This window comes from Aythya ferina, assembly GCF_964211825.1.
Source record: "Aythya ferina genome assembly, chromosome: 7".
NCBI classification, from domain to species: domain Eukaryota; kingdom Metazoa; phylum Chordata; class Aves; order Anseriformes; family Anatidae; genus Aythya; species Aythya ferina.
The window spans coordinates 13858897-13873533 of NC_140302.1; the positions used below are offsets into that span (position 1 = coordinate 13858897).

The window sequence follows — 14637 nt, forward strand, 5'->3', positions numbered from 1 at the left end:
GCCCAGCCCTCCAGGTGTGCACCCTGCCACCATGACACTTGGTCACCTTGGTGGCTTTCCAGCTTTGGGTTGGGCTGGTAAGGACAGGCAGGGGAGGTGGCAGCTCCTTCAGGGGCTGCACAAGTTAGCTGCAACATGCCACTTCTTTCCAGCCACACTTGTTCTCTGCATTTAGAAATCCTCTACTTAATTTCTTCTTACAACAGTCCCCTGGGAGCAGGCTGCTTCAGGTGCACCATGTAACTGAGCATCTGACTTCCCCTGGGATACAGTAATGTAGTGTTCTCTCACTTGTATATACCTCCATATTACTGCCTAGTGCTTTCTCTATTCGGAGGCCTCTGTGAGTCCATGCTTGAAGAACGAAGCCCCCTCTTGAAGGAGGACACTGGAGCAATATACTATGCTAAACCTACAAAGTTTGTCAAATGGTGTTGCAATTACATCAAAAAGTGGAGGTGAGAGGTTTAGCTAGACCCATAAAAAGCCCTGAGAACTCATAAAATCTCATTATCAACACTTAACTAAAAAACAAAAATAAACAGACCTGTGGCAGATGCCAAAACGGACTACTGCTGGCAAAGGTTAACAGATGATTGCTTCATCATGGTGGCCCTGTGCACGAGCAGTGAGTGGATCAGGTGGGGAAACGCCTCAAATGCTGGCTTTTGCATTTCACCAGGGAAGGGTGAAAAGAGGATCTGCACCAGACTGGGTGCAGGCAACCGGTGATCAGACCATGTGCCAAGGGGAGATTTTATTTATAAATGATTAATCTCAAATTTTACAGTCGATACGTGAATATAAATGAAGGAGACAACTACCCAGATTTTCTTGCTGGATTCCTCCCCCTCTTAGATTTTCTCCCTGGATTCCCTCTCTCCCCCCCCCTCCCAAAGCGTGCCCTGGCAAATCGCTGCTTTAATCCCTAAGGGTTAATTTCAGGAACGTTCTGGCGATGTGCAACTCGCGGCACGATCGCCACGTTTCCCCGTGTCAATTCCAGAAATGAAACATAATAATAATAATAAAAATCCCCTATATCCATCTATTCGCTCCCCGCTTCCTCCAACGCTTGCCCGCAGCAGCATCCCCCCTCCCGTTCCCGCATCCCCGGGCACCTGCTGCTGCAACTCACCCGCCTCCCGCGCCCCCCCCCCCGCTGTCGCTCGCCCTCGTCCCCTCTCGCAGCCCCCGGCCCGGCCATGTACAGCTCCGGGGGGAGCAGCTCGGGTGGGAGCTGGGCTCCGGGGTGTGTGTGTGTGTGGTGGGGGGGAGCAGCGCTGAGGGGAGCAGCGCCGGGCGTTCCCCGCGTCACGGCCCCCGCCCCTCCGCGGCTGCGGAGCCCGCCCGGGCCGGGGGGACGCCTCGGAGCGGCAGCATCTCGGGCACCGCCTCGCCGCCCCCCCCGGCAGCAGCCCCGTTCCCCGGCCGCTGCCTCGGCGGCCCCGCGGGGGGCCGTGAGCCCCCCGAAGCCGGAGCCCCCCGGCCTCCATCGCCGCCTCCCCCCGGCAGGGAGGGGCGGGAGGCGGCGGCGCCTCTCTCCGCCCGTGGGGGGGTACCGGGGGGAGCGGCAGCCTGCGGCCCGGAGGGAGCTCCTGGAGGATGGGCGAGGAGGAGGAGGCGGCACACGCACGGCTGGGCCAGCGGAGGATGAATTAGGAGCCACAGGAGGCTGCCGCCGGCACCGAGGGGGGAAGACGAGAGGAAGGGGCTGGACTTGGAAGAGGAGGAGGAGGAGGAGGAGGAGGGTGCGCGGGGGGGGGACGACTGAATATCGCTAATAACAAGTTAAAGACTAATAACAATAATAACAGACCACCTCCAGGAAGATCCGCGGCGGAGGCTGAGCGGTCCCCGCGGAGGCCAGTGGGGTTGCAGCGCTGGGTAGCTTGGAGAGACGCTCCGAGGCATCAGTCTGTGGTGGTGGTGGTGGCTGATTTTTTTTTTTTTGGGGGGGCGGGGGGGGGGCCGTGTTTGCGGGAGAAGGAAGGGGTGGGAGTCGGAGGAGCGGACTACCTTTCCATTATTATTTTTAATTTGTTGATATTATTTTCGCCGTGCAAGGAGGACGCTCGGAATTCACCGGCCTGTCGGCTCCCGAGAGGGACCCGGGGATTGTTGCGGTCGTTTTTCTTTATTATTTTTTTCCCTTTTTTTTTTTTTTTTTTTTTTTTTCGGTCGGGTCGTTTGTTTTGATTTGGCTTTTTGTTGCCGTTATTCTCATTTTCCTTTTCCCGCTGAGCAGCGGCGGCGGCGGCAGCAATATGGCTGGTGATGGGTTTTTTGGGGGGCGCTGGCGGCGGGAGGAGCTCTCGGAAGCCCCTGCGCGCCCGGCTCGCTGTTAGCTATGGCAAATGGCAGCGGCGGCGGCTCCTACCCGGGCGGCAGCGGCGGCGGCGGCGGCGGCGGCCTTAGAATGAGTAACAATATCAACGCCAACAATCTCAACACAGACTCGTCCTCCTCCCCCGTCAATGTGCCCAAGATGGATGCGCTCATCATCCCGGTGACCATGGAGGTGCCCTGCGATAGCCGCGGACAGCGCATGTGGTGGGCTTTCCTCGCCTCATCCATGGTCACTTTCTTTGGGGGACTGTTTATCATCCTGCTGTGGAGGACCCTCAAGTACCTGTGGACTGTCTGCTGCCACTGCGGGGTCAAAAGCAAGGTAACTCCCCACTCCTTCCCTCCCCTTCCCTTCTTGCTGCTTTTGCTGGTCTGGTGCAGTGGTGGTAGTGAGGAGGGGGAGTAGGAGTCCAGCCTCGTATCCCAGGACACCTCAGCGAGGTGGCAGCGCAGGAGGTGCCACACGGCTGGTGTAGGCTGACAGCATGCTGCTCCAGTGGGGTCGCCTGGGGCAATGTGGGGAGCGTGGCTGGGGAGCAAGGCGCTGGATGCAGCACAGACAGGTGCCCCTCAGCCTCTTCTGTGCCTTACAGCCCTCACAGGGGTGCACACAGGTCTTGGTCTGGTGGCAGTGAGGGTGCGCCTGGGACCAGCTCAACCACTTGGCGATGTGCGCGCTGGCACGTTGGAACAGTGTGGTTCAGAAGTTGGTGTGCACCCCCTAGGATCGCGTAGGGTGGGAACGCATTCGTGCCAAGCTAAACTCTTGGTTCTCCTACAGTGTGAGAAACTTGGGGAAGATTAAGAAGGGAAATTTCTCACTCAAGTAAATCTTGTCAAAGCTAGTTCCATTCCCTGAGAATCTCTTACATACCTTTCTCATGAATTAAGTGTTGATATCCAGAGGTGTACCATGAATTCCCAGGAAAGACATTAGGTCAGTATTCCTCTAATCCAATTGCAAAATTTTTGCGGCAACCTCTCAACTATTTCAATTTTTGCATGTTACCAGCTGGAAGAAATTGTGGTACATGAAATAAGGTTGCCTTTTGGTTTGAAGGAGGCACTTCAAGCCGAGGCTAAGAATCCTCTCAGGTCCAGACTTCCATTTTTGTTTAAGACAAATGGGATAGAAAGCGTTAAGACTCTGTATTTGTGAAAGTGGATTTTGACAGACCCCAAAATAGACTAGCAGCTGGAGTTTCTCCCCTTCCCTTTTCACAGTTTTTGGATTACAAATGGAATAATATCTGCTTCAGTTATTCCTGGCACACAGACACCCACAAATACACACACACCTTTTAATATATGGTTGCTAGGTTGCTGGCTTGCTTTGACGTACAGTGAGCTGTCTTCCCCTTTCTCCTGTCCCCTCCCCCTAAACAGGCTTGATACGGCGCATAACCCAGCTTCGCAAGGATCTGACACTTAGGGAAACCAGAAACAGAGTTAGAGTGTGAGAAGTTACCGTACTTTGTTGGTGCGTTTGTGTTGAGCTAGGTGAGTGTCCAGCTAGGATTGCCTGAAAGAACCCCTCTGTTGCGGCTTAAAGTAGGGCACTGGCAAGGAACTTGGCCTATCTACGGAAGAAGAGGTTGTTAGAGATACAGTATAAAATACAAAGCTTTTAACTCAACCTTAAGCTGCAGGAAACCTTCTAGGCAGTATCACTTCTCTATAGACATTTTTAATTTTACTCAAAACGAAGCCTGAACTTTTTCAGATGCATTAGCCAGGTATGATGACAAAGCTCAAATGAATTTGTAATAATAAATGTCTTGTAAAATACCAGTTCCTACAACTGTAAAAAACTTTTTTTTTTTTTTTTTTTGAGAATGGAGGAGTAGTTAAGACTCATCCTCTGTATATTACTATCCTTCATGTATATTTAGCATTTTCCTCACTGCATGATGGGACAAATCTGCAAGGGCTGTAAGGGATCTTGAAGAAAAAGAAAATCCTACAGGTTATCACCTACTGCTTCTTTCATTGAGCTAACTAGAAGTTAGGGCTGAGAGGCTTCTGCGCAGACTTCCTTTGCATAGCGTCTTGGTGAGTCTAAGTGGTCTGATAGCTGTTGAGACATGGTTAAAGAGATCATTTCTCTCTTAACCAATACAGAAAAACATATCTGAATTGTCCTTAAAGTTTCATAGGCTAAATGTATCCATTAGCTAAATAACAGATACTGCCAGCAGGTTCCAGCTCTTCCAGTCTGAATGATTTGACAGACGGCAGCTATGTGGGGTAGCAAGATTGGAGCTGATTCCATGCTCGAGACTTGAAGTAGCTAAATTCGTGAGTATCACGCCCTGGGGCAGGCGGATAGAGGGCTCTGCAGGTAGGGGGAGATAGACGTCTCTTTCTAGAGAGTGTCTGTTACACTTCTAAGGGTTTTCAAGCCTCTGTTGAATAAGAACTTTCAAGGGCTGATCCTACATTCCGTCCATGCTAAAATGGGGAATTGGAGGGAATTCTGTGTGTGTAAGGAGCCATGAGTTAGTGCAGAACACTTTCAAAATTATTTAGGGTATGAAGGCTAACTGAAGGAAAAACTAGAAATTCCTTACACCTGGCTGTTACCAAACACCCACTTTGTGCTGCATGGTAACTTGGGCAAGGATGCCCAGGTGAGAAATGCAAATGCACACTTATACTCCGTTGACTATATTGGACCTGCTAGCAAAAGCAGTTTTATGAGAAGTAGCTCCTCCTGCTGTGGAACTGAAGAATTTTTCTTCACGTTCGGACCTTTCCTTACCTGTGCTGCTTCTTCTGCTACTCTGTGGGTTGTAGCAAAGCTGGGGTGTCCATCATCCTCTCATCAAAAGAGTGGTCCCAGCAAGTGAGCTAAGAGAAGTCTTTTTCATATATCTTTTCTTTGGCTTCTTGCTGGATAGCTCATGTATATTAAAAGGAAGAGGGCACAGAGTTACTATCCTAACACCTATATCCATATATGTTATTGCAAGGAACTGCAAAAATTTCATTTCCTTCTTGCTATACTCTAGTCTCCACATTGCATTTCTCAGTTTTAGCAATCATGGCCAACTTTATTTAGTGGATGTAAGCCTTTTTAGTGGCTGCATAGAAGAATTTAGAATATTTTTTCCTCCTTAACTCACTGAATTTCAGGTTGGAATTCAAAAACGTGGCATAAATTGTTTAACACTTTGTTGTATGAAATTTTAGTAGTGTTGCTTTTTTTTTGGAGATAAAGCCAAGATACAGTAGGTTGAGAATACTAAAACTTCTGGTAATAGAATTCCATTAATAAAAATAAGCACTGTGCCTTGAAATTCCATTCCAATTTATGTCGCTATATACTAACAGAACATTAATATTAATCATATAGTACCAATGATGGCTGAAGTTACAGAATTTTTATGCTCCATGCTTCCTTTGTGAGATTACATTTGTTAAAATATGCTGAAAAGAACAATGTAAATCTTGACCTATGTTATCAGTGTTTCATGTAATGTGAGTCATTACAGTTGAAGCCCTTCTTTTACTTTACTTAATGTGGTTTATAATTTTAAATGTAATTCTTGCAAAAATAACTACAGTGATTTTGTGGAGATTTAACAAAAGATTTTTTTTTTCCCGTCAGTGTTTACATCTGCATTTTAAGAAACACTTAGATTTTGTTAAAGAATTTGTCTTCTGCTTGCTTTGTCCTTGTCCCTTGACCAACTCATTCCTGTTTGTATATTAAAAGTAGAACACGAGATTCAAATTCAATGGGCTTCATTCTGAGCAACTTAATTAGTTGTTCTTTTTTTTTTTTTTTCTGGAAATAAAGTAATAATAAAAATAAAAAAGCACAATAAAGTCTGCAGTTACACACAGTAGCTAAATAGTTATTGTACAATCTGTATTTCTTCTGATGTTATAGATCTGCTTCTGCATTTTTTGTGCTTCTGAAGGGCATTTTAATTTTCATAAACCTTAATGATGCTGTATATTGGCTTTGAACAATCTCTTAAACAAGAAGGTGCAGTGAAATGAGAAACAACAAGTTTGGGGCAGGAGAGCTCCTGAAGCTGAGGAGCTGAAGTCCAGCATAATGTGCACACTGTACCTGTCTGAAGACTGCCACACTGGACCCTATACCACTGCTCCTGGTCTCCCCAGGGTGGTACCTGTGTGCCCCTTACGTGTTCAAGGCAGGTGCTAGTCTAGGTGCTGTCTGCATCACTATGCCTGTCAACATCACTATGTTGGCATGATTTTAGTGTTGAAGAGCTTTTTCTCCACATAATCCAGGACTCATCTGTATATCAAATGAAGTCCCTTGGTTATAGATGGCAGTTACTGGCCTGAAATGACAAGCCACAATAGTATTCTTTGATATTAGTCTATGTATTTGGGAAGTTTAATAAACTACACGGTGCTAGATTGGGTCAGTAGAAACTGACCAGCATTGCTGTTTGTTGTCAATAGAAAAATTGAAGTTTTACTGGAAGAGCAATGTTTGCAGAAGACCTCTTTGGTAAGCTGAGCGTTTTCACCCAGGCTTGGGGAAGTTTGTAAATGGAAAAAAATCTGATTTCCCTAAAAGAATAAGTGTTTCGGCCACACTGTCTCTTTGATAGCTAGGTTTGTTGGTTCCCTAACAGTACTGAAGTAAATCTCCTCTCCAAATAAAAATAAAGAAACAATCTAAAAACAAGGCAGGCACCATATACTCAGAAAAGTAGGAGAGTACATTAGAAGGTGCTTGTGTGGGGATAGTGCTGGAAATACCTTCACGTAAATCTGTGTTTGGAAGCCTCACCTCGACTCTCTCGAAGATGGACTGAACAGAAGTGCATGAACAACTGGGAGGCTCAAGAGATTATCAGTGGGCTGCTAAGCATTTCACTCTTCAGTCACATGCTCAATCTGGCTCGAGAAACGGGAACATTACTATCTTATGGCTATCAGGTGGTCTGTGTGTAAGCGCCCTGTGAGCGTCCCACCGGACAGGTTGCCAGTTGAGACACGAGCACATTCGAGAGGTCAAGGACTGGGAGAAGAGGGGCTTGCAGCTCTTTGCAGATGGTGTTCCTACAAGTGAACGAGACAGCGATATGAAGAGGGGTGTGCGGCTGTTTGCCACACTGCTGGTCTCCTGTGAAATAGAAGGCTCCAGCTCTCTGGAGCTCGTAATGGATTTCACATTTTATAAAGACATGATAAAATTGGTTATGTATGCAGGAAAGAAAATGTATGGACAAGGATTTAAGCTGTAAACCTAACAATCTTGACAGAAATGTTATTTTGATGCAGTGTAATACTTATTCTCAAGGCTTTGCAACGCATACATTTAAGGAGAAAAATCTGTGCTCAGGAAGAATTTGCAACTCTCACACATTTGTGAGTCTGTAGATGGTGGTTGGAAACCATTAGATTTTACATTTTTTTCCAGTTTAGCACAACAGAAGAAATGTCTGTAATAGGGAACAAAAAGCTTTTTAGTAACAATGATCTATGTACACAGTTTTGATGCTGTGGGATTTCTGGTACAGAATGAGGGCAGTTTACAGCCGTGGATACAGAAACACTGAAAATTTAGAGAACACTGGTCCTAAGTATAATCTCTGTAGGGACAAGATCTAACGATTATAATTAGAAAAGCAGTGATGTTCCATGTCTGTCCTGTACTGTTGCAAGAAGGTGGATTGCGAATCTTAGTCATTGAGTGTCCTTCCTGAGACAGATCTCAAGCAGCAGCAGTAATCTCTAGTCAGCAGGCAAAATGAAGAACAATGGTCACTGTTCCCCCCAGAGGGATTTGCAGAGATTGGCTCTGCTATTCTGTGGAATCTAGCTCACATTGATGAAAGTTTATGTGAATTTCAGGGTTGGCTGGTAATAATTCCTCTGCAAGATGAGGCTCTCATTCAGAAGCAGTGATGCATTCTAGCGTTAAAGGAAGGACAGAAGTTCCGGAGAAGTTAGTCAGATGGAAGAATAAAATTTGGAAGATGGGGTATTCGCTGGGTTCTATTAAGTACTTTATAGTAACCCTGCATATAATTATATATTTCACATATATGAAGATTATCAAATTGTCAGTGGGAAGTCTAAGAAGGACTGTGAATACAACTCAGGTGGAATTTTTCTAAGGGAAAGATTGCTGGAAAATTGCATGTGTGGATGTTAATAGTCAAAAAATATTTTTCTCTCCCACATAATTTCAGAGATAAAAATAAATGCACTACAACTGAAAAAGCTATCTCAATATGCTTTGTTTCTGTCCTGGATTCAGATGCTGCTACACGGTTGAGTGCTTATGGTGTAACTCTTGTGCCTGTACTGTGACAGGACAGTGCCAAACCCTATGAGATCATAAGGCTAGAGCAGAGTTTATACCAACTTTATGCAGGGCTAAGTACACCTTCCAGATTCAACCTCATGGTCTGTAAGCGCAAGTACTCCTTGTGGCACATAGGTCTTCTTGGGCAACAAAAGAAGGTGGCAATGCAGTAGGAGTTGCTGTTAGCACTTTTGCCAATAATATAGCTGCATGAATAAATGAAAAAAGAAAGATACCTGTCTTCCATGCCTGTCAGAGATGCATTGGTCAGGAAAGGCCCATTTTGAATGCTGATGGTATTAATAGCCTGAGAATACATCAGGCTTGCATCTGTGAAAGGAACACTTTATTCCCATATATAGTATGCGTGGTTCTGTTTAAATGAATGTGCTGTCACTGACATGTGTTGAGTTCAGTTTGCTTTGAGATGATATATTGCATATATTTGTCAGCTTCAGAGCTACAGAAACTGAGAGCATTATCCAAAGCCTCTTGAAATAGAGGGAGACAATCCTAATAACTTCAGTGGTTTTGGACTCAGGCCTAGATGTTCACAGTGTTCTAGATGAATCTGATATATTTTTTTTTTTCCAAACGATTCTTATGTTAACATTTTAAGCTTTTAAAAGCTTTTTTCTTTTATTGTAGAGACATATATTTACTTGGCTTGTGGCCATTATGTCTGGGATTTCCACATTAGAAACAATATTTAAAAATCACACAAGGTATGTTTCCATTCCAGTTAAGACTTGCACCTCCTTCCAGCCCCCCTGCTCTTGGAAATCAAAATTTGCATGCTTGAACTGTTGGCAATATCTCTTCATGGCATCTCTCCTGCAAGTTGATGTGCAAGGACAAGCATTGGGTATTTTTTAGGGACACAGTAAGTGCCCACTTGATGGAACTGGCAAAGGTCCCTTGCCCTGTGGCTCACCTGCAGGACAGAGATGCATTTGCAGTCCTGGAAATCCCTTTTCCATGCCCTTATCACCACCTAATTTACATAGAAGCATAGATATCAGAACTGCTAACATAAAGTGGATAACAAAAGACAAGTCTCGTTACCTAGCCGAAAGGCTGTTGAGACATGCTGTACCATAATAAACAATTGTAACATAACAAAACAACTGGGCTAGAATTTGAGAGGCTTGTCACAATAACTATTAGATGCAGCTTTTCTGTGCTGCACTTTTAATTACTTTTTATATACCTAATAATACAGTTACAATACAGATTTGTTCCCCTTTGTCCAAGCAAATGCTAACTAAATATTTGTCATTTTCTTTTTGATATCTTTCATCAATTTCACGATATCTTTTAGATTCTTATGTAATGTGTTATCTCTTACTTGTTAAACTAAAAAGGTGACTCACTCTAAATGTGCTATTAATAATGAGAGCAACTGTAGCAGTATTGATGCTGGATTTATTTTCTACTTTAAGATTGGGAGAAACATTATAGATATGTCTTCAAAAAAAAACAATTTGCAAATGATGGCCTTTATATTACAAAAATAAAGTGAATAATCATGTTGTATTTGATTATTTGTTTTAGCATCTTTATTTTCTTTTCTTTTTCTCCATATTATGAACTCTATTAAACTCATTTTAGTAGTGATTATACACTGGTATTCTGCTGGGCAGATTATTTGAAACAGGTTCCTAGCTTCTTTGACCTGTAACAACAGTCATAGTTAGTGTAGAGTATTTCAGGAGCTTTCAAATATCCTGGCAAATCCTTTGACCAGCAGTGACTGGCTGTCAGTTTTTTGATGGTGAGTTTGCCAGTCAACAGGTCAATGTCGTGTCATGTTTTTACATTTTCTAGGTTACCCTACTATAAATAGTGTTATATGAGGAAGCTGATATACTCTTTGTGGCTTTTAAGAACTGAAGAAAAAACAAACAAACAAACAACAGCAACAACAACAAACACAAAAACACTTTCCTTTTGCCATTTTCTTTTTATCACTTGGAATCAAAGCACAGTCTAGTTAGAAGAAAACTGCACGGTCTGTCTATGTGTGGTGCTAATGTTTCTCTGCACAAAGCAATTTTTTAATGCTCTGGTTATACACATCAGATAAATTGGTTGTATTACGTGGGAAGTTTTTACCAGCTTCTTGCGTTAGTTGTCTTCTGTTCCAGGTGCATTTATATTGAAGGCTTCTGATTCCATCAGCATTAGAAACAGTGAACAGCTGCTTCTATGTTCACATTATCTTCATATCATTTCAGGCTTTCAGCAATAATGTATACCTTGGGTCCTTTACCACAGTTTTATTTTTCTGCTGTCTGCAGGGTAGGGTTATTGTCTGTTATGTTTTTTTTTTTTGTTTGTTTTTTACAGAGATATGGATTATATGCTTAGGATTTTTTTTCCCTTTGGTTTAAGGCCATACAACACTTGATTTAAATGCTCCTTTTCATCCTCTGACACCTTCTTACACGTATAAGTTTTAATGTTGTCTTTTCATGAGTAATAAAAGCAGAATTCAAATTCCCTATCTGTTTTTCCTTAAAAAAATACCCCCCCCCTTTTTTCCTATTCACAAAAAATCATTTTACTTGCATCCTTGGAATGTGTCATAAGTATATAACAAAGTTTTTGTTTACTGAAAGTGTCAAATGCCATCCAAAGTGTTCAGATTTGACTCTGCCTGAATGATTTAAATGATAAATTTTTCATATTAACATAAGGATATGTATTGTAGGAAAACCTTTACATATTTGAGTTGAATGATAAGATGCGATTCTAGGAGTGGAAGAAAAAAACATGTTGTTGTTTTGAGATCAAATCTTTTGATTTTCAATTGATGGCATTATGTTTGTTATTAAATTATGAATATTTTTTAAAGAAAACTCATACAGCAGCTATTTAGGTCAGCATGTGGAACATGAGTCAACACTTGCACAAAACACTTTATTACACACCAAAATTTATTTTATTTTTAAGGTCTGAATAAAAATTTTGATTTCAGAGGTTCTTTTATCATAGAATCATAGAATCATAGAATATCCTGAGTTGGAAGGGACCCTTAAGGATCATCAAGTCCAACTCTTGACACTGCACAGGTCTACCCAAAAGTTCAGACCATGTGCCTAAGTTCACAGTCCAATCTCTTCTTAAATTCAGACAGGCCTCTTATGTAAGAGGCTGATACACACCACTTAAACAAAAATACTTATTTCAAGCCAATTGCTTTTTTAAGAAATAACTTCACTAAAAATAGGTAAGAAGCAAATTTTTCATGCTCCCATATTAAAATTATGGGGAGTACTCAGAACAGGTTATTGTTTCTATGGCTACAGTGATTTTAATAAGACTGCACATAAACTTTACTGTACATGCAAAAGTACAGTCTGGGCTGGTGTTCATCAGGTGAGAAACGCTAATGGTTGGGTGAATAGATCTTAGTCCTAGTCCTGTGCCATCTGCATACAAAAGTAACGTGTCCTTACAACTGACTAGAAAGTTTATTCAGAAACCTTCCTTTTTTGTTAAGGAGTGGTTGAATGAGAGGATGTGTATTCATACTTTGTAGACATGTAAAATACTTAAACCTCTAGGGTGAAATGTTTACTTACTTTTCAAGCAACAAAATAAATTCAGTATTTTATGAGCTTCTGTGTTTGTTTTAAGTACATGGAAAAATAGAACTATAGGTTTTGAAATAGGTAGTATTTCAGTATAGAACAGCCCAAAGATACTTTGGCTTGCATTGCATACAGCAAAGAAAGAAAGCTTTTGGGTTACTAATTATCAAAATCCTTCACTAGTGATCAGATAGAGCATTGCTGTGTCCTGTCAACAGGTGGGCCAGATTATACTCTGTGTGGATTTGGGCTGGGTGGCGGGCTGGGTGGGGGGGGAGGGGAGGGGGGGGAGGGGAGGTAAAGTGTGAAGTGGCTGATCAGCATTTATATTTCACTTGTGCAGTCCTGAGATGGTGGGAGGGGGTGAATTTGGTTTAGAGTATGATTGATTAATTCTGTGAAGGTGTTTAAGCCATGTGATGTTATGTTTACATCAACTTTATGGCTTCATATGAAGTTAAAGTGATGTAGGCCATACATCATCTATTCTAATGTCTGTTTAAACAAAGTTAGATCATTTACTACTTAAAAAAAAAATCCTGCAGAGGAAGTTAAGTGTTTTCTGGCTGCAGTGCTTTTGATTATAAAACTTGCTTTATCATCCTGAGGTCATGGTTTGACACTGCTAATAAGTCCAAACTGTAAAGTGTGGAAGAAGACTCTGCAAGGTAGCAGACCTGTGTTGAGGACAGGCTGTGGCTGCCAACCAACAATAACTCCCTATCCTTAACTGCATTTTTAGGTGCATTTGCTGAGCAGAAGGGATCTCATGGGTGAAATTCAAATACCAAAAATTTTTAAAAGTGAGTTGGATTTCACTATTAGACATCACTGCAATAGACATTCTACTCTATTATATATAGAAGTATTAATTTAATTATGTCCTTCTGGTGAACGTAGCCTTGTTCATTTCAATGTTTTAGCCAGATAAGGAATGCACTTTTAAAAGTAAATTCCAGTTTTTCTAGAGCTGGTAAGAGGATTGCCTTCAGGTGAAACTATGTAGGGAGATGAGCTCCAGCATACCTAGTACACTCACTGCACCTGCTAACAAGTATTCAGTCCCCAGAACTAGCCTTGAGGGTATAAATACTGAAGCACAGATAGCGTGAAGCTCTTATGTTCTTTTAATATACCTGTTTTTGCAAATGTGCAGTTAATCTGTTTAGACAATGCTTTTAGGAGAAAAAAACAAAACAAAACAAACAAACAAACAAAAAAAAAACCACCACATTAGTATTTTTGGCATGCTTCTGGCTTTATTTTCCTTTCTTTTTGATGTGGGATTTTTGTTTTTAAATCACTATAATATATGTACAGTTTCCTACAATTGCTCTTCCAAAGATCTCTTTTTATTCTGCTGTGCTGTAATGTTAATTTTGGAGTTCAGTTTTTTTTCATGGGTTTCTTTCTGTGCCTTGGCTATTGTGACCCTGGCAGGCTACTGCAAATGGGAGAATGAACCAACAGGTTGGTGAAGATGATGGTAAGACCTATGACTTTGGATGACCTGATATTGCCTTAAAGTATCACAGGTGCTGGGCTGTGACAGAACTACTGGTCCATCTCAGTGTAAATATTCTAAAATAATCTTTTATTTATTGATTTTCTGAGGATTCTGAAGGGTGTATGAAGTTGGTATGGATGAAGATATTTTATATCCTGACTGAGGAGAAATTGAGTTGTTTTGGGACAGACTGTTTTTAAACAGGTGTTGCATGTTTAACCTAGAGAAAAAAAAAAAAAGCATTATGGACTGAGATAACAGGTGATAGAACTTAGTGTCCAAGCTGTTTTCAGAGGGCTTTTCATGTCACTGTAAACTTGAGCTCTGGGGTTTTTACTTCTAAAAACTTTTAAAGGAAGTGGAGAGAAAGGTCATGACAGTTTCAATTAAAGGTAAAAGTTCTAAAAAAAAAAAAAAAAAAAAAAAAACCAAAAAACAAAAACAACAACAACAACAAAAAAACTCTGGAAATGTAAACTGAATTGTAAAGGTTCCCCTGTGTGTATTTGTATTTCGTCAGGTCTGTTAAAATGTCGTTTTGTAAACAAGTAGAGGCATCATTTAAAGTGTGGGATTTTTACCAAGCTATTGTTCAACTCCTTAAGGAACAATGTTGAATCTGCGTCTGTCTTTTTAAATTGATGAACTTAACTGTGATAAGTAAATGGAAATCTGCTCTGTGATGGCAATTCATCCAAAAATTGTTTGTCTTAATATTATAGCAGTGCTTTAATCATTAATATCAGTTAAAGTAGAGGGTTCTTCATTTCCATAGTTACATTTGTATTGGTTCTTTGGTGTCTGTTTTTATTCGGTCAGGTTATTTTGGTATATTTGGGCTCATTTCTAATAGTTTAAAAAAACACTGAAGTCAACTTAAATTT

General features: G+C 41.9%; 1 protein-coding gene across 17 annotated transcripts in view; it reads left to right on the forward strand.

Moving 5' to 3' along the window:
• Positions 1–1763: 1763 nt before the first annotated feature.
• The window catches only part of KCNMA1 (potassium calcium-activated channel subfamily M alpha 1), a 476248-nt gene continuing 463374 nt past the window's right edge, over positions 1764–14637 (forward strand). For 7 of the 17 annotated variants that reach the window (XM_084526404.1, XM_084526413.1, XM_084526415.1 and 4 more), the window contains exon 1: positions 2153–2671. In XM_084526404.1, coding sequence (XP_084382530.1) covers positions 2351–2671 — 321 coding nt within the window. In that variant the 5' untranslated portion in view covers positions 2153–2350. Of the gene's footprint in view, positions 1930–2152; positions 2672–14637 lie in introns of those variants that run through there. The other 10 variants (XM_084526416.1, XM_084526417.1, XM_084526410.1 and 7 more) reach the window with 5 other exon arrangements.